At 45.8% G+C, this 25,503-nt stretch overlaps 2 protein-coding genes across 2 annotated transcripts; both read left to right on the top strand.

Moving 5' to 3' along the window:
• The first annotated feature begins 1,996 nt into the window (after window positions 1-1,996).
• LOC113446728 (transmembrane emp24 domain-containing protein 10-like) lies at window positions 1,997-7,554 on the top strand. The gene is made up of 5 exons (XM_026716513.2): window positions 1,997-2,464; window positions 2,591-2,711; window positions 4,112-4,185; window positions 4,773-4,899; window positions 7,105-7,554. Exons 1-5 carry the CDS (start codon window positions 2,270-2,272, stop codon window positions 7,224-7,226), a joined length of 639 nt encoding a protein of 212 aa, XP_026572298.1. The 5' UTR covers window positions 1,997-2,269; the 3' UTR covers window positions 7,227-7,554.
• A 1,457-nt stretch (window positions 7,555-9,011) lies between these two features.
• On the top strand, window positions 9,012-25,300 carry BBS1 (Bardet-Biedl syndrome 1). Its single transcript, XM_026716429.2, has 17 exons — window positions 9,012-9,341; window positions 9,810-9,886; window positions 10,572-10,606; window positions 10,851-11,123; window positions 11,830-11,876; window positions 12,149-12,187; window positions 12,717-12,789; window positions 14,032-14,163; window positions 15,056-15,162; window positions 15,760-15,880; window positions 16,947-17,105; window positions 17,971-18,040; window positions 18,784-18,942; window positions 20,135-20,268; window positions 21,885-22,019; window positions 23,672-23,758; window positions 24,938-25,300. The coding sequence occupies exons 1-17, from the start codon at window positions 9,133-9,135 to the stop codon at window positions 25,022-25,024; spliced, it is 1,944 nt and encodes a 647-aa protein (XP_026572214.2). The 5' UTR covers window positions 9,012-9,132; the 3' UTR covers window positions 25,025-25,300.
• The last annotated feature ends 203 nt before the right edge of the window (window positions 25,301-25,503 follow it).

Genomic DNA, 25,503 nt, shown 5'->3' with positions numbered 1-25,503 from the left:
TGTGGGCTTCCGTTTGATTTGCCCTTCCCACCAACCAGTGGTGGGATTCAATTTTTTTTACTGCTGGTTCTGTCGGTGTGGCGTGATTGGTGTGGCATGGTTTGGTGGGCGTGGCAGGGGAAGGATATACTGCAAAATCCCCCTTCCCTCCCCGCCCCACTAACCTGCTTTCCAGCTCCGTTCTCCTGGACAGGACAACCAAAGAAGACCCAGCCAATCAGATCTGGTGGTGGGGGGTGGGTGGGGGAAAAGGATGCCGCAGCTCAACCGCTTTCAGCTCCGTTTCCTGGACTGGAAGTGGAGAATAGAAGGGGGTGGAGCCCAGTGGTGGGATTCAAGTATTTTTAACCGGCTCTGTGGGTGTGGCTTGGTGGGCGTGGCACTGGCAGGGGAAGGTTACTGCACAATCCCCCTTCCCTCCTCACCCCACTAACCTGCTTTCCAGCTCCGTTCTCCTATGCAGGGCAACCAAAGAAGAACCAGCCAATCAGCTGGGACTCAGGAGGCGGAGAATAGATATGGGGGCGTGGCCAGTCAGAGGCGGGATTTGCTGGTTCTCTGAAGCACTCAAAATTTCCGCTAACAGTTCTCCAGAACCGGCTGAATATCACATCTGCCACCAACTCAGTGGTGGCCACAATTCGTGTCCTGCTGGGGCTCCAGCGGTTGGGAGTTTGGTAGCACTGGGAGGAAAGGCCTTGAAAACCGAAGGGAAGGGAAAGAGCAGGCTTGGGGAGGCAGAATCTGGATCCAAGGGTTGCTTACTCTTTTGTGAAAATGCCTTGTCATAAGGACAGAGAACATGGGCACGATACAGAGATCGTAACTCTTATTTCTTCCTGGCCTAGACAGTGGGGTGAGGTTCACCCCAAATGCTTTCAAAGGTTTGGTGTGGGGGTAAGAAGGCTCAGTGACTGCATTTGCAGGTTTGTTTCACAATCTTGGCAACTTTAAGACAGGTGGACTTCAACTCCCAGAATAGAATAGAATAAAATCAGAATTAGAATAGAACAGAGAATAGAATTAGAATAGAATTCTTTATTGGCCAAGTTTGGTTGGACACACGAGGAATTTGTCTCTGGTGTTTAAGCTCTCAGTGTAGATAAGAAAAAATAAAAATGCATTATAAGAATTGTAATTGTAATTATAAGATACAACAGTTAGTGATAGGTTACTATAAGCAACCAAATCATCCATAGGTTACTAATACGCAATCAAAACCTACTAGGAAAACAAAACAATATAAATTGTAAAGATACAAGCAACATGGTTATAGTTATAAATGGGAAGAGCTGGTAATAGGATGAGAATGATAGTTTATTATAAGAATTATAATTAATATATAATTAATATTATTATAAGAATAATAATAGAAGAACAGAATAGAATAGAAAATAGAAATAAGAGTAGAATAGAGAATAGAATTAGAATAGAATACATTATTGTCACTTTGTACACCAATTGGCATACATTAAAATGAAATTTCGTTGTATAAAGTTCTCAAAGGATCACCACCTTCAATTTACACTACAAAAACATGACAAAATAAATACAAAATTATGCACATAAACACACTCTAGTCCGAATATACGTGTACATGGCAAGGAAAACGAATCCTGTGAATTTACTTCAACTCCCAGAATCCTTGCGCGTCGGCCGACTGAGGAACTCTGGGAATTGAAGTCCACACTTCTGAAACTTCCCCAGCTTGGGAAAGAACGCCCCGGGTGTCAAACCGCCCCTCCTCTGCCTCGGCACCCTCCTTTCCCCGCATCCCCGCCCTCCCTTCCCCAAATCCCGGGCGCACTCCACTGGGATGGACACGGATGGCGAACCCGCCCTTTCCCACAGGCCCCTTTCGACCGGGTTTCGTGAGGGGGCGGTCCTTCGTTCGGGCCCCGCCCCTACCCGGAACGAAGCTGGAGGTCGCGCCACGTCGCGCGTAGACGCAGCCCGAGGGGGCGCGGCGAGAGAAGTGAGGGGCGCATGCGCGCTCGGACAATCCCGGGAGCTCGCGCCTGGGGAAGCGGAGAATAGTTGGAGGTCGGTGAGGTGTTTGCACTCGTGCAGAGCGCGATCGCGGGAAAAGAGGGTCGTGTGAACGTTCCAACCCAACGGTCCAACGGTCCTGGGTGTGATCTGAGCCCCCGAAGGGCCGGGGTCGTTGGAAGAACCTCAACCCCCCCAAGATCAGCACCGGGGTCGTTTGGACACCCTCTCCCCAAATCAGCCCCGGGGAAGGCGAGGGTCTCCCTCTTGCACCGTTCCCATGTGGCTGCCTGCCCTGCTGGGTCCTTGGGCCGTGCTGCTGGCCCTGTCTGCCGGCCGCTGCCGTGGGCTCTCCTTCCACCTGCCCCCGCTGAGCCGCAAGTGCTTGAAAGAGGAGTTGCACCGGGATGTAATGGTCACCGGAGAATATGAAGTGTCCGAAGCTCCTGCACCGGGCATCCGAACAGACTTAAAGGTAAGAGGCATCCCCTTCCTCCTCCTCCTCCTCTCCAACCCTTAATGCACTCTGCGCTCTGCAAACTGGAGCTGACTTGGTTTTGCACTCTGTGTATGCTCATGGGTTCTCTTGTTCTGCCGGCAGGTGACCGACTCAGCCGGACACCTGCTCTACTCCAAAGAGGAAGCCAAGAAGGGGAAATTCGCTTTCACCACCGAGGATTACGAAGTCTACGAGATTTGCTTTCAGAGTCACGGACAGCCAGGTAAGGCTCAGGGTGTGGGGCATCCACCTGCCTGACTACAGGTCCCATCGTCCCCATCAAGGGCCTTCCTGCAACTGGGCAATGGGTCTTTTGGGAAGAGAGAGAGGTACAGTAGGTTATATGTTGCTTTTGACTCCCAAGCACAAACTTTTAATTACTTCGTTGTGAGTTTTCCCCAAATTTGTGTGAATTTTTTTTAAACGGTCAGTTAAAGCAAACACGAAATCTTGCAGCCCCATAAATCACCCCAAAGCTAGGATTAAAAAGTCAAATTACTGTAACATGTTGCACAAAGGCAAAAATGGAAGAAATATTTAACTGACGTGGTTTAACGGGGTTTGCCACACTAGTTACTAAATTTACTTAGATCATTTAAAATATCTTCGCTCATGTTGACCAAAAGCACTTTAACTTTAGATTTATTTTTGGAGGTTTCTTATTTTGCTTCAGGACTGAAAGAAGTTTCAGAGAAATCTGAACCCCATTTTTATTACTGTTGTTATGGTTTGTCATACAGTCAGCCAGATGCTTAAACTTAAGGGCATTTTTCATCCATGTATCAAATCTTTCCCTAGGACCTTTTGATGTTTGTTGTTGAATAATATTAAAGGTCTGGCCACACTCACAAAATGTCAGCTGTGCCAACTCAAACTGCCTTTTGCAATTGACTGATGGGGATTTTGTCAATGCCAGTGGTGTTCAAGTGTGCTCCAGATGTTTTGGATTGCAGCCACGGCACCTATCACTCTTGATTCTATCTTTGCTTTCTTTAGCCACATTTGCACTAAACCAGGGTCTCCAAACTTTGTTAACTTTAAGACTTGTGGACTTCAACTCCCAGAATTCTCCAGCCAACTTGGCTGGAGAATTCTGGGAGTTGAAGTCCACAAGTCTTAAAGTTAACAAAGTTGGAGACCTGTTCTAGATACAAGTTTTGTATTTTGGGATTTTGTCCAGCTTTTTTCTTTATGTTTATTAATTTATTATTACCGTTATTGCATTTAGCTAACCTCACTTAATACACTAGAACATAGAAAATATTAAGAATATTAAGAACATACTTTATTATTATAATCTATGGTTCATGGCACAGTCAGCCAGATTGGATCTGGCCTTTTTAATCCACTTATTGAGTCCTTATATTGCTATTAATATAATTAATAAGAACATACAAAGCTGCTGTAGGCTTTCTTAGCTTGGCTTTGTTATGTTTAGTAAAATCACATATTACAATTTGTAAACCATGATTGGCGACTTAGTACGCCGTGGGAACCCAGCCATTTCAAATAGAATGGAATCTTGGGTTAGACGGGTGCGGGATCAACCTTGCCTTTAGCTAACTGGATTTTTCTCCTTGTGTTTTTCATCCTATACACAAACCTTTCCTTTTTTTTTTTCAGGGAACTTTCGGCTGCCGGACCAACTGATCACCCTCAATGTTAAACATGGGGTAGAAGCCATGAATTATGAAAATGTAAGTCAAATTTTTGTAGCTGTGAATATTCTTAAGTTCAGATCATGCTGTGGCGGGTTCAGAGGCTGCTTTCAAAACACAGATTTAACATGGTTGCTCAGTTAACTCATTTTCTAGGTTTGCAAAGCGGAAAACCTAGTTTATGGTGCAGCCCACTATAAAATAATCTAACAAACAAAAGCCAATAGGGGGAAACAGATTTGCTTATGACCCACAAAGTTCACTTAACAACTGCAAGGATTCGATTAACAACCATGGTGAAAAATGTCATGAAATTGGGCAGGACTTCCTTAATCACTTTGCTTGGCAAATGAAATTCTGATTCCCAATTATTGGACGTAACTCGATAAGCTGGATAAGCTCATTTATGGAAAAAAAACACATTATGGAAATATTCTTTGTGGACTAATAACTTGATTAGGACGACAACCACTCATGGTGGCGGTACTTAACTTTTCACTTCTCCCTGTTGGCACCTGGGAGGGATCAGGATGACATCACAAGCCTGATGATGTCACTGCAGACGTGAGGTCACTCGGCCCTCTTCCCCGCCAAGCTCTATGGTTCTTTTCCAACTCTTCTGCCAGGTCGCAAAAGCGGAGAAGTTGAAACCGTTGGAGATCGACCTCCGTCGCCTGGAGGACCTTTCCGAATCCATTGTCAAGGATTTTGCCTTCATGAAAAAACGGGAAGAGGAGATGCGCGATACCAATGGTGAGGCCGGGCTTTCTAATTGGGGGGAGGGGGGTTTACCCCTGCTTTTCTGGACAGCTGACCCCCATGTCAGAATGTTCCATCTTCTGGATCAGCTTCCCCTTGCTTCCAACCTTCTCTAGTTCTTCTGAACTCCCAGGGAAGCCAAAACTCAGTGTTCCTTAGCCTTAGCCACTGTGTGGACTTCAATTCCCAGAATCCCCCAGCCAGCATGGACTTTGATTTTGAGGTTAACAAGCAAGGTGTTAGGGTTCCAGCGATAGCCCTAATTAAAGCATGAACCTCGAGCCAAACTTCAAAAAAAACCCTCAAAATATTTATTAGGAGCAACATGCTGGCATTAAACCACTTAGGGCTGTAAAGCACTATAAAGCGTATATAAGTCTAAGTCCTATTGCTATTAACCTAAATGAAGCCAACTCTGGCATACGTAATTCACAGTCACTTATGGCCCTGTTTCCCTTCCGCCCCCTGTGTGTATCATAAATCAGATTCTCCAATGAAGCACATTCACAGGCTGGGTGTCATCAATCACATTCTCCAATAAAGGATTTTCCCGGCCAGAAGATCCAGTCGCCTAGCTACAATCTTTTTAAGATAATGGTGGAATGTACTTCTGGTTTTACTGCTGATTCCCACTCCCCCTTGTTTATGGCAACTTGAAAACAGGCATAGGAATGTTTTACGAGTTGACATAAGGAGATTCAAGCTATGATGTCAATATGCCAGTTCTTCTAACAAGGTCTAGATTAGAGATTCTCAATTTTGGCCACTTGAAGATGTGCACATTTCAACTCCCAGAATCCCCCAACTAGCAAAGTATTGACTTAGATTGACAGTTTTTGGGGTTAACAAACAAGGAGATTCCGACTAGACTGCAGTCATTGTCAATATGAGCCATCGACCAGTTGTACAAGCAGGCTAGATCAGAGTTTCTCAGTCTTGGCTATGGAATTCTGGGAGTTTAGGTCTATTCATCTGAAGCATGCTGGCTGGCAAATTCTGAGAGTTGAAATCCATCCATCTTAAGCGTGCTGGCTGGGGAATTCTGGGAATTGAAGCCCACCCACATTAAAGTATTCTGTCTGGGGAATTCTGGGAGTTTGAAGTCTACATATCTTCCAGCTTCCAAACTTGAGAACTACTGAGTTGACAAGAGAGATGAATTGGTTTAACTCACTTAACAATCCCATTACTTAGCAACAGAAGTTCGTAGTCCAAGGACTATCTCTATAGTCAAATTTAGTATTTTGGGTGAGTTTCCTAGTGAAGGATTTGCAAAGAAACTGGTGAAGCCAATGATGATTTGGAATAATGTGAGAATCTAGTTTGCTGCATTCAGGACCAGAAGTTGGGGGGTGATCTTGGTCAGGGGGCCCCAAACTTGGCCAGTTTAAGACTTGCGGACATCAACTCTCATAATTCCTCAGCCAGCCATGTTTAGTCCCCAAAGTCGGCCACTTTTAATACTTGTGGACTTCAACTCCCGGAATTCCTCAGTGTTCTTCTCCTAGACTTCCCAAGATCATGAAGCAGACTCCTCATCCCGATAGAACCCCTTTTATTTAGGTTAAAGAGAATTCCTCTCCAGCAGAGTCCTGGCAAATGGTCTTTCATGAGATTTTTACAACAGACCTTTATCAGGGTTGGAGAGTTGCCATGTCGATATCTTCCAAACGCTATGCTGTAGCAGCAAGGGAACAGATCTTCACCCTAATGAATTGAACTAATTGTCTCCTGCCAACACCACTCTCCTTGCTCCTTTTATTCCTATGGGAGAGGCCATTCACTGTCCACCGGTGCCCTTACTCCCAAGTCAACCCTTATTCCTTAACTATTCCCTTCTTCTGGCAGCTCTGCACATAGTCACACTGGGAACAGGCTCCAGCTGTCCTTCTGCCTCACTGATCTCTGTGTCCGAAGGCAGCTGATAACTGTCAGACATCTCTGGCGTCATCTCTGCCTCAGACAAAGAGCCCTCATCAGAGCCTTCCCCAGACTCCAGGACTGGCCCATGTTCCACCTCAACTGCCTCACTGTCCGAGTCTGCCACCAGCTCTGCTGGCCACTGGCGGGCCACAATTCCCATCCCGTCATGTTGGCTAGGGAATTCTGGGAATTGAAGTCCACAAGTCTTAAAGTCACCATGGTCTTAATAACTGCCATCACTATGTTGTTGATCCTTCCTCTGCTTTCTTTTTGCAGAATCCACCAGCACTCGAGTTTTCTACTTTAGCATTTTCTCCATGCTGTGCCTGGTCAGCTTAGCATCGTGGCAGGTGTTCTACCTACGACGGTTTTTCAAGGCCAAAAAACTCATCGAGTGACGGAGACCCAATCCAGGATCCCTGGTCTCCTTACCTGATTGTGCCAAGATCTCAGGACAAACCACTTTTATCCCCTCACTGGCCCACTGATCTCAATGCTGGGGGGTCAACACAGAAATTGGACCGGATCTCTTTAGGGGCAACAGATTGGTTTGAAAAACGGCCCGGCCTCTCTGTTTTGGGTGTGTTTCTTTTCTCTTGGACTCATCTGGGTGATTTTTCTCACCTTCTCTTTGGGATGGGGATGTGGGGCAGGCATCCAATCTGACTGTTACACAATTTGAGCACACTGGATAATATTTGGAAGTAATAAATCTTGGTTCCTAGACTGGTGGCTATTGGTGGGGAGAACTCATTTGAAACTCAAGCTGGGAAGAAAATTCTTCAAGGTCAGAAATATTAGATTGAGGGGGGAAAAGATAGCTATTACTTAACCCACAATGTTGGTCAGTTTACTCATCTCCCTAGCTTATTGTTTCTCCAACTTTAACCCGCCTGGACTTCAGCTCCCAGGATTCCCCCAGGCTGCCTGGGGAATTGTGGGACTTGAAGTCCAGACATCTTAAAGTTGCTAAGATAAATACTGCTTTAAGCAGTAATGCCATTGGATTTAATTCTGGCTTAGGATGTTGTGTGAGCCTAGCAGTTTACTGTTTATAAACCATGGCTTGATGGCTTTGTGGTTTATGATTAAGTGTGAACTCAGCCAGTTGTCAGAGCTGGCTTATTAGCAAGTCTTGGTTCCCATCCTGTGGTTTGAGAGAGCAAATTATGATTTTATGCCACGGGGTGTGTTTATACAAATATGTGAATATGAGCTGTTGGATTTGAAAAATAGAAAGGGCTCACTGTTGCAGAGTTGATTACCAATCAGGCATTGAAGATGCCCTTGCATTGAAACAACAGACCCATCCAAGTCCCTGCTTGCTGTGCTGGGACTACAACACACCTAATTCCCAACCAGGGTCGATACAGGTAGCTCTCAACAACAGTCCATTAAGTGACTCAAGTTACAACAGCACTGAAAAAAGTAATTCATGACTCATTTTCAGACTTTTGCAACATCCCCAGAGTCATGTGATCAAAATAGTCTCTTGGCAAGGGACTCATAACTGTCCCATAGTCCTGTTGATTCCTTTTTGTGACCTGACAAGCGAAATCAATAGGGAACCCAAATTCATTTAACAACTGGGTGACTAATTTCCCAACTATAGTGATTCAATTAACAACAGTGGCAGGACAAGTTTTAAAATGAGAGGTTCATTTAACTGTCTCACTTAGCAACATAAATTTTGGGGCTCAGTTCTGGTTGTAAGCCGACTACCAATATTTGTTACCCAGGATGAGAAAGAAATGGGAGTCAAGTTGTTCCCATATCTCAAAGGAGCTCAGCTGGAGAAATCAGAGCTCTACCAGGAGGAGGAAAAAAGGCACTCTGTGCATGGACAGAAGCCCCCTTTTTATTATTATTCCATTGTTGAAGAATTTGCCATAAAGATGAGCAGATGGATTCCCCGAAGGAGATATGTAGCATATGCACCAAACACAGCATGTTTCTATTGACTTCATTCTCTGTGTGGCTGGTTTTGTGGGTCCCCCGAGAATTGTGCAAATTGAGAAAAAAGGCTGGAAATGCAACTAATTACTTGCAAACCTTTATTTTTAAGGGGCTAACCCCTTGCTAAGCTGTGAATGCCAGGACTGACCCTGTGTGTGAATCACCATACCACCCCCCAATAAATGTTGGGCTATCCCAAACCCAAAACAATCAGAATAAATAATCTCTCCACTGTGGACTAAATTCATAATATCCCTTATTTCAATAGCTGGCAGAGAAGACGAAAGGAAAATTTGAAGTCGGTCTCGGAAGCTTGCTGGCGTGGGTCACTCTAACTTTTGGAAGTTTATGAGCGCGCCGAGAGGGACTCATTTTCGCGTTGCACCCATTTCCCGCCGTGGGGTTTCCAAGATAACGGGCTTCGCAGGCAGGGACTCTTTTTTGCAGTACACCTATTGCCCACCGTGGGGTTACCATAGCAACGGGCTTTGCGGCCTTGCTGGGAGGACTTGCAGGGCCATGGCGATGGCGGCGTCTTCAGGAGGTGCCGGCGACGGGTAAACAAACACCCTGGAAGCAACGGCATCTAGCCAGAAATATAGCGACCACAGCCTTTCAGGGCGGGAAAGTGTGGGGGACGAAAAAAGGAGCGATTTCTCCTTCATTCCTCCTCCTGGGTCACCTTTTAGGGGGAGGGATCCATTTATATGGAAGGGGGAGTGCATGGAAAGGAGAATATTTGGGAATTTAGCTCTGGATTGAAACTACCTTTTTCAACCTTTGGCAATTTGAAGATCGGTGGACCAACTCCCAGCCTGCATATTTTAAGATGGATGGACTTCAACTCCCAGAATCCCCCATGTAGCAATTGAAGTCTTCCTATCTTAAAGCACGCTGGCTGGGGAATTCTGGGAAATGAAGTCCACCCATCTACAAGCTACCAAGGTTGTGAAACGCTGATTTGCCGTGTTAATTTGCCATATTCTTTTCAACTTTTCAACTTTATTTCCTGTGGTTGCCAACAGTGTTCGCACCAGTTCCAAATGGCTGGATGCCTACTATGATCCAGTAGCCAATTTGCACACCTTTTCCTCATGTGTCAGTAAGTCTGAGCTCCTTTTTCCCCCTCCTCTTTCCTCCTTTTTGGGGAGGGGTGGTAGAAGTTGTGGGTGCTCCAACATTGGAGGTTTTCAAGAAGAGACTGGACTGTCCGGAATGGTATAGAGAATCTCCTGCTTGAATAAGGGATTGGACTAAATGATCTCCGTGGTCCCTTGTAGCCCTATGATTCCATGTGTCTATAAACTGGCAGTGCGCGCTGTTTTTAGTCTCACAATGAAGGTCCTGGCTTAGAAACCAGGAGACCGTGATTTTTAAAACTCACTCTGTCTCATAGCCCAATCAATCTCACAGGGTTGTTGTGGAGAAAATAGGAAAAGGAAAAAGTATTAAACATGCTTGCTCCCTTGAGTTTTAAAAATTCAGAAAGGGTGGGATAATGGAATGGAACATAGAATAGAATGGGAAACAGAATAGAAATAATAGATTAGAACGGAAAACAAAGCAAAAGAAAAAAGATAGGGGTTAGAACCCCACACTCACTTGTGCTGATGATGTTACCTACTTCGGTAATAAAATATCCGCAAGGAAAGAACTAACCTCAGAGAGCACCAAGGCTGCATAATTCAACCCTCAGGTCTAGAACATATTCCAAGATTCCCTCTGTCAGTTCTTGGTAGGCTTTGATAATAAAATTGTCCTCCCATTGACTGTTTATTTTCTTCCAGCTCTGGCTGACCTACATGGGGATGGAGACCACAAGGTAAAGAAAATGCCCCTACCAGAGAGAAAAAATGCCTAGCCAACTTTCCTCATTTCAACCCCGGATATAAATCCGCAGCCATTTTTAGTGCTAAACGGTTCAAAATCAAGGACTACCTGCATTTTTTGGGGGGGTCCATCATAACTTTAAACAGTCATTAAGCACCCGGTCATAAGTGGAGGACTATCTGTATCACTTGGTGATGATTTAAAGAAGTCAATCATGTTATCTCTCTTACCTGCAGCTAGTGGTGGGCAATTTTGGCTCGACGGGCCATGAGATGAAACTAAAGGTCTACCAGGGTACCACCCTTTTGAGTGAAAACACCCTGCCGGATTTACCCACAAGCGTGGTTTCCTTTCTGATGGAGCTACACGAGCCCTGCATGCCAGCCCTGGCTGTGGCTTCTGGGCCGTATATCTACGTCTACAAGAATCTGCGTCCCTACTTCAAATTTACTCTGCCACTGATGGAGCCCAACCCAATGGAGAAAGTGGTCTGGGACCAGGCAAAGGAGGTGAGGAGAGGGAAGGAACAGGTTTTAAATGAGAGCATTTGAGTGGCACAAAGATGCCAAGTGTTGAATCTCATGGTCCTGCTCTTTGGGGAGGTAGGGGTATCTTTTTTCTCCTTCTTAAAAGTGTCTGTTGATCACTTATGTGCTGGCATCTCTTGATCCATGAGTGAGCCAGCTTGGTCTGGTGTCAGTTCTAGTCCTGCCTTAGCCATGAAAGGTGACTTTGGGCCAGTTACTAGGGGATGGTGAGTTCTAGTCCTGCCTTAGGCATGAAAGCCAGCTGGGTGACTTTGGGCCAATCACCAGGTGATGGGGAGTTCTAGTCTTGCCTTAGGTGTGAAAGCCAGCTGGGTGACTTTGGGCCAGTCACCAGGTGATGGGGAGTTCTAGTCCTGCCTTAGGAATGAAAGCCAGCTGAGCCTGACACTCTTTGCCAGCCCAACCCACCTCTCAGGGTTGCTGTTGTGGGGAAAATAGAAGGAAAGTTAGTTGTGCTAGTTATGATCTCTACCTTGACTCCTCCTCCTCGTTGTGCTCCTGTTTCTTTGCATGTACACTGAGTACTTCTGCACCAGAGACAAATTCCTTGTGTGTCTAATCACACACTTGTATCCAATTCAGTTCAGATTATTTCTTTATCCAAAAAAAGAGACTTAAATAACCCCTAATCCTGGGGGTCCTTTTCTCTCTCTCTCTCTCTGCACAGGACAAGGTTGACCTTCTGTCAATGAAAGAGATGCTGGAAGCCATCAGGTAAGAGAATCTCGACCCCACAAAGGGTGAATTGTTGTTGTTCTGAGCCATTTAAAAAAAAAACAGCTTTAAAACCTTCTTTTCTGGGAGGGAGAGAGGGAGGAAGGAATAACAAGGTTGGAAGGGTCTCTTCTTAAAAACATCCGATGTTGGAGCATTCACAACTTCTAGAGGCGTCCAGGTTCAGCTTGAATTTGAACTGGGAAATTCTCTTGGCTCTTTGCTGTACCCGTAGCTCATTCTGATGTGTGTCTTCTCTTCTTCCTTCCCAGAGAAAATGCCGAAATGCCCCTCTCGGTGCAGTCTTTGAGGTGAGCGTCTCACATTGGAGGGGTTGGCTTGCGTGGGACATCCCACCGGTTGTGGGAAATGTTCTCTCTTTTTTTGTGGTAGTTCTTGACTGGGAATCTATATCGGTAGTCCTCGACTTTCAACCGGGATTGAGCCCCAAACGTCTCTTGCTAAGCAAGACCGTTGGTCGCATGAATGTTGCTCCACTTTTACCACCTTCCTTGCCACTGTTGTTAAGTGAATCGCTGCCATTGTTAAGTTGGTAACGCGATTGTTAAGTGAATCCAGCTTCCCTGTTGACTTTGAAAGTCTCTTAAAGGGTATCACGTGACCCCCCCAGGGCACTGCGACCGTCGTAAATATGAACCAGTTGCCCAGTGTCCCAATTTTGATCAAAGGGATGCTACTACGGTCGTAAGTGTGGAAAAAAATAACCCAATCGCAAGTCACTTTCATCAGCACTGTCGTAGCTTCGAGTGGTCACTAAACGAACTGTTGTAAATGGAGGACCACATATATTTCTCTCACCATCTTTTCTCTTCTCCATAGGTTCCTGACCCTTGAGCTCTCTGAGATGGAGTCCTTTGTGAACCAGCATAAGTTCCAGCCCATCAAACGTCAGGTCTGTACCCCAGAATCCAATAGTGCAGTTCGTTTAGTGACTGTGTGAAGTTACAACGGCACTGACAAAGATACAGAGTATTTTTCGAACATGGGGTTTGTTTTAGAATAGAATAGAATAGAATAGAATAGAATAGAATAGAATAGAATAGAATAGAATGATTTATTGGCCAACTGTGATTGGACACACAAGGAATTTGTCTTTGGTGCATAAGCTCTCAGTGTTCATAAGAGAAAAGAGACATTTGTCCAGAGTCAAGAATCATAAGGTACTATACAATAATAGTCATAGGGTACAATAAGCAATGAAATCATCCTAGGAAACAGTTAATAATAATCGTAAGGATACAAGCGACAAAGTTACAGTCATACAGTCACAAGTAGGAGGGGATGGGCGATAAGGAGTAATGAGAAGATTAATAGTAATAGTAGTGCAGATTTTGTAAATAATTGGACAGTGTTGAGGGAATTATTTGTTTAGCTGAATGAGGGCATTGTGGAAAAAAACTGTCCTTGTGTCTAATTGTTCTGGTGTGCAGGGCTCTATAGCGTCGTTTTGAGGGTAGGAGTTGAATCAGTTTATGTCCAGGATGTGAGGGGTATATAGATATTTTCACAGCCCTCTTTTTGATTCGTGCAGTATACAGATCCGCCATGGAAGGCAGATTGGTAGCAATTGTTTTACAAATGTTTGGATAATAGAGGTAGGAATTAGGAACTGGAAAAGTATTGTTATATAAGCAAAATGATCCAGACAATATGCTGTTCACTTAAGCGCATACGTATGTAATGTGAAAATGTATAAACTGTTTTTAAAAAATAAAATTAAAGTTAAAAAAGGAGACTTACAACTATTTTTCACAGTTATGACCTTTAGAGCGTCCCCCCTGGTCGCATGATCAAAATTCAGGTGCTTGGCAACTGGTTCATACTTACGACCGTTGCTGTGTCCCAAGGTCACGTGATCCCTTCTGCGCCCTTCCAACGAGCACAGTCAGTTGGGTAGCCAGTTCCTCTTAGTAACTTCATCACTAATTTAATAGCTCCAGTGATGCATTTAACAACTGTGGCAAGAAAGGCCGTAAAATGGGGGAACATCCACTTGGCAAATGTTTCGCTTAACAACTGAAATGTAGCGCTCCATTGTGGCTGTAAGTCGAGGATTACCTGTTATTTCTGTTGGCTGATTTAATGGAATAAAATGCCTTCCTTATTTTCCTGGGCTACTGTGGGTGTTTTTCAGACGGTGATCACCTGTATGGCCACTCTGAAGAAGAACCGTGTGGAAGAGGATGCGATCAGCTGCTTGGTGGTCGGGACGGAGAACATGGAAATCCTGATCCTGGACCCCGAAGCCTTCACCATCTTGTCAAAAGTGAGGCTCTATACCAGAATTTTGCATACTGTGTTGTACCCCCTTTGCGATATGGTATGCTCTCCTTCCTTCTCAAACATATTGACAAAAATAATATCCCAAGACATAGAGAAGGTATATGTCCATATTCAGAAGATTCTGGCTTTAAGACTAGATCTTGTCGGGTTACAGGGCAGGGATGTCCAACCTTGGCAACTTTAAGATGGGTGGACTTCAATTCCCAGAATTCCCCAGCTAGCATGCTTTAAGATGTCTGGATTTCAACTCCCAGAATTCCCCAGCCAGCATACTTTAAGGTGGGTGAACTTCAGTTCCCAGAATTCCCAAGTCAGCATACCTTAAGTTGTGTGGACTTCAATTCCCAGAATTCCCCAGCTAGCATGCTTTAAGATGTCTGGATTTCAACTCCCAGAATTGCCTGGTCAGCATCCCTTAAGGTGGGTGAACTCCAATTCTCAGAATTCCCCAGCCAACATACTTTAAAATTTCTGACTGGTGGGGGAATTCTGGAAGTTGGAAGTCCACCGGTCTTAAATTGCCAAGGTTGGACCTCCCTCTTTGATGAGGAGCCAAGACCTTCCTTTCCAAACCCACTTCCTTCTCCCTCCACACAACCCCCCCCCCAACCTGGTTACACAATTAACCCACTCTCGAGATCCCTACCATCTCTTAAATCCAGTTTTGTATCAACCCAACAGGCCAGGTTAGAAGAAAACAACAACCCTGAATTAACACTAATCCAGTTTAACAGGCTGTACGAAGGTAACCACTGAAGGCTAAAATGACTTGGTTGGATGCAGTGTGAGAATTCAGATATTGTGTCCAGTCCTTCCTTGCAGGTTTCACGGGCAGAAGTCCAACCATGACCCAGCTCTCTCTTTTTCCCTTGTAGGTGGCCATACCAAGTGTGCCCGCCTTTCTGGACATTGCAGGCCAGTTTGACGTGGAATACTATCTCACCGTGGCGTGTCGGAATGGTAGCGTTTACATTCTTCGCAGGTATGTGGTCCCACCAGTGGCAAAAGGGCTGTTCTGCAGCAGACAGTAGGTGAAGCACATTCAAGCCAATGCTCAGAGCATCCCATAATAAGCATGACATTTCAGGAAAAGTCATAATTGGTGTAAGCAGGCCATATTGTACGAGATTGTGGCAGACTGGGAAAAGAATGGAAGGGAAAGCGGACAATAAATCAAGAATTTCACGACCTCAGCAGCTGGAAGATGGTTGGACTTCAATTCCCAGAATTCCCTAGCCAGCCATGGAATTCTGGGAGTTGAAGTCCACCAGTCTTTAAACATGCTGGCTGAGGAATTCTGAGAGTTGAAGTCCAGGCATCTTTTAAAGTTTGTTGGCTGGGGAATGATGGGGATTGTTGTCCAGATATCTTAAAGCACGCTGGCTGGGGAATTCCATGCGTCTTTAAAGTTGCAAAGTTTGAGAAACTTTGACTTCTAGCCTCCTTGTCGATTGATGAGAGGTGCTTGGATAGATTTTTTTTTTTTTGCATTTTCTGCCCAATTGGAACCGTGTCCCCTGTTCTATTCGGGTCTTCGGGCTGAATTTTTTTCCTGTTTTTTTTTCTCTCCTCCACATAGGGATTCCAAACGGCCCAAATATTGCATCGAACTGAGCTCCCAAGCTGTTGGTTTGGTTCGAGTCCAGAAGAACATCATGGTGGCCTGTTCAGATGAGACACTACGAGGCTACAACCAGAAGGTTAGGGGTAGCGAGTTGTGCAAGTTGTTGCTGCAAGGGTGCATGTTTGCGCTGAGCTTGGCGGCTCTCTTAATCCGACGTACCGTGTGAAAAGCAAATCAAATCTCCCATCCAAACTTATCCAGAATTGATGGCAGCTCGATTCCCTTGTAATTTAATTTAATTTTTCCTCAAAAAAAATTGGAGTACAAACTTTAAACAGGAAAAATGTTCACAAAGACGAAACAAAACATTAAAAGGGGGACATATACCTATGCAAAAACAGATAGACATATATTGTGCTGCCTAGTTGAATCCTGATAGATGTATTACAACAATAATAGTTTCCACCCCCACCACCCTTGCAAAACAGGCTCACAATTTATAAACTTCTACACCTCTGTTTGCAGCTATGCACGCAGCTCGATTTCCAAGACATAAATCCAGATAGTCCTCAATTTATGACCAGTCGCTAGTGAGGATTTTAAGTTATGATGGGCCTTTAAGAAGCTGTTAAAGACCCATCCTCGAAGTTATGACTGAGACAGACACACACACACACCTGCGGTCGTGTAATGGTCTGTGGGGCACTTGGCAACCGGCTTATCTTTTTCAACTAGTTGTAGCCTTCCTCAGTCACATCACCACAATTTAATAATTTCCTTGCCAGTTTCCTATCCTTTTCTGCCCATTTTCTAGGGGAGGAAACCCCCCCCCCCCACACCATTCAGGAGAATGGATTAACCGAAGGACTGCATGGACTGGCTTTTCCACTCTTGCTGTAAAATTGAGTGCACATGTGCGGTGGGTGGCTCAATTTACGACCACAACTCAACCGATGTCTCACTTAATGGCAGAAATCCGGGCTCTGTTGTGGTGGCGAAGTCCAAAGACTGCCTGTTATATTCTCCCACAAAGCCTTGAACGAGCCTGCAGAGGGCAGCATCGCTCTGCCCAAACTCCTCCCGGAAGCCAAGGAATATAGAGTAGCAGAGTGAGAAGGGGCCTCGGAGGTCATCTAGTCCTAGCAGGAGACCCTATGATTTTCTGACATTTCCTCACCCCCCACCCCGTCTTCTCGTTCCAGGGAAAGAAGCTCTGGGCAGTGACGTTGTCAGCGGCCCCCGTCACTTTGGGACTCATGGATGAGAAATTGCAAAGCTTCCAGGCTGTGTTGGTGTCGCTGGCCAACAGGGAAATCCATGTTTTCCGGGACAAAAACCTTGTCAATGTCATCCAGGTGCCGGTAAGATTCCAAATTTTGTGGGAATATTTGTCAAAATCCTGTCAAGCTAATGCTAATCCCCACTTCCTGTGCTGCAGCCTAGCCTTCCTTCCATTTCTTTGCTCATTTCAGGAATTAACATTACATGTTGTCCGAACCAGGCCTCAAATTTATATACTGCTACTCATGAGCAGTATGCTCCTTGACTCCTCATTTAGTGACCATTTGAAGTTACCACTGAAAAAATGACTGGCAACCGTTTTTCCACTCTTAAAAGACAGTTGTAGAATCCCCTGTGGTGCCTGGATCAAAATTCAGACCCTCGGCCGCTGACTCGTATTTACGACGGGTTCCGGAGGTCACGCGATCCCCTTTTGCGACCTACTAACAAGTAAAGTCAATGGGGAAGCCAGATTTACTTAACAACCTGTGTTTATTTTTCTGGTGCTGAATTATCGCTGCAACACTCAATAATATGGGAATATATATGGGAACATTGATGTATTGTTAGATTTGATCAGAAGACTTTCATTTATAATGCTTAATTGAAATAGGTACCCAAGTCGACGCACAATTGAAATGGAATGGTTTGTGGTGTGTGTGTGTATTTGTTTTCTTAAGTTTTTATATATATATATATAAACAAAAAAACAAAACAAGGTTGCGAAATCGGTTCCAACGTGTGAGATCCCGTTTTATGAATATCGCAAGTGATGGCAGGCTCCACGACGGTCGTAAAGCAAGGATTACCGAGAAAGTGTCTCACACATACAGTGGCCAGCTTCGGCTTGGGAGGCTCCGGCACAAATACCCCCTCTCGAGGTTTCTGATTTCGCTCCCTCATTGCTGACCAATTTTACTTTGTTTCTTTCCCAATTCTTGGCAGGACGTTGTCACCAGCATCGCTTTCGGCCACTACGGACGAGAGGACAACACCCTCATCATGACAACCAAAGGTGTGAATGTAAACAACCTAGGTTTGGGATCCGATCCGGGTTGCTCACCGGGACTGGAGCTCTTGCCTTCCGAGCTCTCGGACTTGTACTGGAGAATGTCTCTCTCGCCAGAATGTAGATGCTGTTGGCCAAAGATAGTCTCTCATTTGTTCCTTGGCCTGGTTAAGCCTTTTTATCATGCATGGGAGCAGAACAGCTAGCCTTCCTTTAACAGATTTATCTAACAGAGTTGGAAGGGACCTTGTAGGTCATCTAGTCCAACCCCCCACGCCCGAGCAGGAGACCCTACACCATTTCTGACAGAGGGCAGTCCAGTCTCTTCTTGAAAGCCTCCAGGGATGAAGCTCCCACAACTTCCAAGGGCAACTTCTGTACCATGGGTTGATTGTTCTCACTGTCAGAAAATGTCTCCTTATTTATAGGTTGAATCTCTCCTTGTTCAGTTTCCATCCATTGTTCCTTGTCTGGCCTTCGGGTGCCTTGGAAAATAGCTTGACCCCCTTCCTCCTCTCTGGGGCAGCCCCTCTAATATTAGAACACTGCTGTCCTGTCTCCCCTGGTCCTTCTCTTCACTAGACTAGCCAGGCCCAGTTCCTGCAACTGTTCATCCTATGTTTTAGCCTCCAGTCCCCTCATCATCCTAGTTGCTCTTCATTGCACTCTTTCTAGAGTCTCAACATCAGTCTCTGTGCTACCTTGCATCCATCCATCCATCCCACTTCCAACTTTTCTATTGTCTCCAGGTGGGGGTCTCATCATCAAGATCTTGAAACGCAACAGCACTTTCCATAAGGGGGATGCCACAGCCGGTGTTCCTGTGACCCAGAGCACCAAACTCAACGTGCCCAAGAAAACAAAACTCTACGTGGACCAGACACTGCGGGAACGAGAGTGTGCAGTGGGTAAGCGGAACGGGCCAGGAATCCAGTGCACCCTCTCTCAGGTCTATTCTCTACCTTAAAATACTGTTTGGACCTTGGCAGGAGAGCAAGCTTGGTATCGAGGGGAAGATGCTAGACTAGAAACTGGGAAATGCGGAGTTCTAGTCCCACATTATGCATGAAAGCTGTTGTGGTTTGCCAGCAACCTGCGCAGAATTGGACAGTGGGGAAGAACAGGGACCAGTCCAGGAATCTGGGGAGGGCTTGGACGAGGGTCCTGCGTCTGATACAGAGATGGGGCCTGGACCATCTGGGAGTTATGTACTGGCTCTGTAGTCTGGCAGCAGCGAGGCAGAGGAACAAGGGGAGCCTGTTCCCAGTAAGCGTGTGCTCAGAACTGCCAGAAGGCCAGAGCAGCTGAGACAAAAGGGGCAACTCGGGAGTAAGGCTGGGAGTTGATTGCCCCTCCCATAAGGTATAAAGGACAGGCAAATGTAGAGAAACCTTTGCAGGAAGCAAAGTCATTCGCTCTGTTCGGATTAAACCTTGAAGCTATGTGTGGAGTTTGTACTCCATTTGGCATTTTACAGTTATTTTGACACTACTTGTTGGCAGCAATTCAAAGGAGATAAAGGTGAGTGCTTATCTCGAGGGACTATTTGGGACTCATTTCGGGCTGGGAATGAACATAATTCCCAGTGTTGAAATAAAACGAGCTGTTTGGACTAAGCGTGTCCTTGATTACGGTTTCAGGAAGCCTTGGTCAGAACAAAAACTCCTGACAATCACCAGGAGATGAGGAGTTCTAGTCCCAACTTACGCATGAAAGCCAGTTTGATGACTTTGGGCCAATCACCAGGAAACACTGAACAGCACTGACAAGAGTGACTTATGACCATTTTTCACCCTTTGTGATAGTTTTTCAGTCTCCTGGGGTCACGCGATCTCCTTTTGCAACTTTCTGACCAGCATAATCAACAAGGGAGCCGGATCAACAACCGTGTTACTAACTTAACAACTGCAGTGTTTCGCTTAATAATAACTCTGGCAAGAAAGGTCATAAAAATGGGACAAAAGTCCCTTAACAAATGTCTCCCTTAGCAACAGAAATTTTGAGCTCAGTTGTGGTGGTATGTCATGGTAAGAGGGGGTAAAATCGAAGGGCTCCTTCGCTTGCCTTTCGTTCATCCTCCTCTCTTCTTCCCTTTCCCAGCCATGCACCAAGTCTTTCAGACAGACCTCAGACGCATCCGTCTCACGGCGGCCCGTGCTTACGTCCGGGCGCTGGAGTGCAGCATGGCCCCCGTCTCGGAGTCCCTGCAGGAGCCGCTCAAGCTGAACGCTGTGGTGAGTAAACCATTCCGAGACCAGGGAGGAGCTCATGAACGCCCCGGGCTTCAAATGCATCCTAATATTCTCAACATTATCCAGGTTTTATGCCTTTGCTTCCATTTGTGTGGATGGGGAATTCTGGGAGTTGAAGTCCAATGCTTCTTAAAATGTGCTCTTAGAACAATGTTTCTTGAATCTTAGATTCAGATTCAGATTCGATTCAGATTAACAGAGTTGGAAGGGACTTTGTAGGTCGTCTAGACCAGGGGTCTCCAACCTTGGCAACTTTAAGCCTAGAGAATTTCAACTCCCAGAATTCCCCAGCCAGCATGCTTTAAGATGCATGGACTTCAACTCCCAGAAGCTTTGCTGGCTGGGGAATTCTGGGAGTTGAAGGTCCTCCAGCCTTAAAGTTGCCAAGGTTGGAGACCCCTGATCTAGACCCACCCCCCAAGCAGGAGAAACCCTAGATACCCGTGATGGCGAACCTATGGCACGCAAGCCAGAGGTGGCACGCAGAGCCCTCCCAGTGGGCGCACGCGCCATCACCAGCTGCTGTTCTGGTTTCTGGTCAGCTGGTCTTGGCAGGCATTGGAACGCTGGAAAATGGCCTGAAAACCCTTTTTCTGGGCCATTTTCCAGCTGCTTTTCTGGCCCTTTTTCAGGCTGTTTTTGAGCCGTGTTCAGACTATTTTCAGGCCGTATTTCGGGCAAAAAGAAGCCTGAAAACCAACCAAAAAACAGCCAAAAACAGCCTGAAAATCCCCTGAAAAATGGCCTGAAAATGCCCTGAAAAATGGCGTGAAGATGGCCCCCAAAAGGCCTGAAAACTGCCCAAAAAACAGCCAAGAAAGGTTGTTTTGACAATGGCTTGAAAAACAGCCAAAAATGGCCTGAAAAACGGCTTGAAAACGGCCCCCCAAACGGCCCCAAACTAGGCCTGCGCGCACCGGCCAGCTGGTCTCCAGTTTTCCGGCGCTCTGGCACATTCCAGTTTGGGCACTTGGTGCCAAAAAGGTTCACCATCACTGCTATATATCATGAAGCTTAGCCACTTCAACTCCCCAAATTCACCAGCCCGCCCTTCCCCTGCCTCCTGGAGAGATTTCACACACTGACTGCTTAAGGCTAATTCTTATTTATTTTAAGCAATTAAGTTTAAAGGAATTCAACTCCCAGAATTCCCCAGCCAGCGTGCTTTGAGATGTGGGGACTTCCAATCCCAGCATGCTGGCTAGGGGATTCTGAGCATTGAGCTCCACTCATCTTAAAAGCATGCATGCTGGCAGGGGAATTCTGGGAATGGAAGTCGATCCATCTTAAACCAGGCCAGCTAGGGAATTATAACTTAAAGTTGCCACAGTTAAGAAACACCGGGTTTAGATGGTCTCGGTTGCTAGAGGTAAAAAAGATTTGTAAAAAGAGGTTAAAAAAAACATGTAAAAAGATTTCCAAAAGAAAATATCCATTTAGGACAATTGAGAATATATTCCCCCTCTCTCTGGCACTTCCAGAGTTGATCTTTTGGGCTTAGGAAGAGAAGCTCTCCATTTGGGGGATCTCTCTCCTTGTCCCGTGTCCTTTGTCCTCATTTAATGCTTCCTCCTCCTCTTCTTTTCCTCCCTCCTCAGGTGCAGGGCATGGGCCCCACTTTCAAACTGTGTCTTAATCTCCAGAACATGTCCGAGAATCGTGCGATAGCAAATCTCCTCGTTTGCTTCATTTACGACGAAAACCATTATTCTGTCGAACGTCCGTTCTTCAAGGTAACACTGCACCCTTCTCTGTTGTTGTTTTTCCCCCCCTTCATTTTCCTGGTTGGAGCCGTTCGGGAAGTTTGCAAATGGCAATCATGTGACCCCAGGATACTGCAACTGTCATGAATACACACCCTAGTTGCCAAGCACCTGGATTTTGATCACAGGACAGTAAGGAGGCTGCAACAGTCTTGAACGCAAAAGGACCAGTTGTAAGTAACTTCTTTTGAGTGCTGTTGAAATTTGGGATGAACAGATCAGGCCTCCAGCCCTTGCTTATCCATGGAGTCCGAGTGGAGCAAGTGGCCAGTTTGAAGTTTCTGGGTGTTACCCTAAAAGAGGACCTGACCTGGGGGGCCCACATTGCAGCCCTGGTCAAAAAGGGCCCAGCAGAGATTATCTACCTGAGGCTTCTCAGGAAACAACAACTGAATGGAAAACTGCTGGTGACCTTCTACCGCTGCACCAGAGAGAGAATCTTAACTCACTGCACCTCTGTAGGGTTTGTCAATTGCACGGGGGCAGATAGGACAGCGCTCCAGAGGGTGAATGTCATGGCCCAGAGGATCACGGGTTGCCCTCTCCCCTCTTTGGAAGAGCTTTATAGCTCCCGCTGCCTTAAGAAAGTTCAAAACATCCTCAAAGATCCATCTCATCCTGGGAACCCTTTTTTTGAACTATTACCATCTGGCAGACGGTACAGGATAATAAAAACAAGGACAAATAGGCTGAAAAACAGCGTCTATCCCAGGGCAGTGGCTCTTTTGAATTCTGCTGTAGAGTGCAGGGTTGGTGCAGTGTCGGGGGTTTCCGGTTCAATGTGTGGAGGGTGAAGGATGTGTGTTTGTGTTTATTTTCATGGTCATGATGTGCACTGAAGATGGTGTCTGATTTTGTTGTATGAGGTGCAATGACAATAAAGTAAACTAAACTAAACTAAACTAAACTAAGTAAATGGTTGTAAGTCGAGGATTACCTGTATGTCTCAGTACAATACAGGTAGTCCTCGACTTATTAACAGTTCATTTAGTGACCATTCAAAGCTACACCATCATTGAAAAAGGGACTTATGACCATTTTTCACACTTCACGACTGTTTGCGGCATCCCTAGGGTCACATGATCCAAATTCAGGTGCTTGGTAACTGGTTCATACTTACAACGGTCACAGTGTCCCTGGGTCCCGGGATCCCCTTTTGCAACCTCTTAACAAGCAAAGTCAGTGGGGAAATCCAGATGCACTAAAAAAAACTGTGTTACTAACTTAACAAATGTAATGATTTGCTTAACAACCGTAGCAAGAAATGTTGTAAAATGGGGCAAGCTCACTTAAATGCTTCACTTAGCTACAGAAATTTTGGGCTCAATTGTAAATTGAGAACTACCTGTAATTTGATTCAGGGCGCAGGATATGCTCGACTTCAAATCACCCAGGTCGACTTTAGTCTGTCTTCTGTAAGCTCCAGATCCAGGTGTTGACTATACAGGTAGTCCTCCGTGTTAACGACTGCAGTTGAGCCTGCAACTGTCATAAATACGAGCCAATGGCCAAGTGTGAAAAATGGTCACTTTTTTTCAGTGCTGCTGTAACTTCAAACAGTCACTAAATGAATGTCGAGGAGTATCTGTATTTATTTCCCCTTTTTTCAATTTTCCTTTCAGGCTCCGATGTTGATCCCGGGACTGAATTATCGTTTAGCCACCTTTGTCGAGTGTCTCAGCGACCAAGCGATCTCGGATGTTATCAAGGTTGGTGGCCTTAAGTTGGTTTTTCCCACTGTTCAAGCCCCCAATCCTTTAGTTTAATGCCAGGGTCTTCAAACTTGACAAGTTTAAGGCTTGTGGACTTCAACTCCTCCAGAATTCCTCCTCCTCCAGTCATGTTAGCTCAGGAATTCTGGGAGTTGAAGTCCATGAGTCTTAACCTTGCCAAGTTTGAAGACCTTTAGTTTAATGAAAAGAAGGACTCGGCGTGACCTGATTGCTGTCTTCCAATATTTGAGGAGTTGCCACAAAGAAAAGCGGGGAGGATTTCAGTCTATTCCCCAAAGATCAAAAGGCAGGACAAGAAACAATGGGTGGAAACTAACCAAGGAGAGAAGGAATCTAGAACCAAGGAGAAATGCCCTAATGGTGAGAGCAATTTATATGGAATACCTTCCCTCCAGAAGTTGTGGATGCTTCATCCCTGGAGGCTTTCAAGAGGAGACCGAACAATCCCTTGTTTGTGATGATATAGGTTCTCCTGCTTAAGCAGAGGGGTGGACTAGAAGATGTCCAAAATCCCTTCCAACTCTGTTACTCTGTTGAATCTAGAGGGCCAAAAGATTGTGGGTGTGTGGCTTGATAGCAGTCTTCCAATACTTGAGGGGCTGCCCCAAAGAAGAGGAGGGGGGGTCAAGCTATTCTCCAAAGCCCCAGAAGGCAGGAGAAGAAGCAACGGGTAGAAACTAATCCAGGAGAGAAGCAACCTAGAACTAGGGAGGAATTTCCTGACGGCGAGAACAACGAACCAGTGGAACAACTTGCCTCCAGAAATTGTGAATGGTGAAAACACTGGAGGATTTTAAGAATAGATTTGTTTGGAATGGTTGCAAAAGGTGATCACATGACCTTGGGACACACAGCAGGATCGAACTGCAGGCAGTTGGCAGAGTTAGCCGGCAACATGGCATTCTAACCATCGCAACACCACGCTAACCCGCCAATCACCCTTTCTCCCCCATTCCCCATTTTGCTGTTTGGAGAAATCTGGTATGTTTACCTCGGTACCCCAATTCCCACTGCGGGATCCCACCTGTCTTTCTGTCTTCCAAAACATTGCAGGGTTCCCTTCCTCCAAAGGAAGCAATTCCATACCCCCCCTTCCCCCTTGAACCCCCCTCCCCAGTTTGGCCTTCAGCTGGGTCTTCTCTCTTTCCCCTGCAGGTGTTTGTGCTCAAGGAGGGCATCAGCCAGCCGCTGCTCACAGCCCACATTAGCATGCCCGTGAGCGAAGGCTTGGCAGCTACGTGAACCACCTTCTGAGGGGAGATCCGAGCTCATCCATCTCGGCACACTCTTTCTTGACCGGCACGGCGACTGGAAACTGGGGAGAGAGAGAGAGAGAGGAATCGCGATGCTGGAACGAATAGCTTCTTCTCAAATGTAGGAAGAAGATTCCCCGTGTGCTGCTAAGAAGCAACAAGCCACACACAGAGAGAAGCCAGGTTAGAATTAGCTACCAAACGGCAGTGCGAGGCTAGGAGGCCAAAACAGCTCAATAAATTATGTTTATCCTGCAGCCTAAAAGGAAAGGAACCATCCCTGTTTTAACAGGAACAAACGGTTCTGCAAGGGGGAAAAAAATCCCTTGAACTGTACTTTCCTGGAGAGGGGTGTCCAAACTTCAACCACTTTTAAGACCCATGGACTTCCAACATCCCAGAATTCCCCAGCCAGACATTCAGTGTCAGAGCTTTGGCTTGGTGCCTCGTTGATATCCCTCCATCAAA

Source organism: Pseudonaja textilis, chromosome 16 (genome assembly GCF_049901715.1).
Source record: "Pseudonaja textilis isolate UNSWEBS1 chromosome 16, rPseTex1.2, whole genome shotgun sequence".
NCBI classification, from domain to species: domain Eukaryota; kingdom Metazoa; phylum Chordata; class Lepidosauria; order Squamata; family Elapidae; genus Pseudonaja; species Pseudonaja textilis.
Note: the sequence above shows the minus strand (reverse complement) of the source record. Positions and strands in the feature narration are given on the sequence as shown.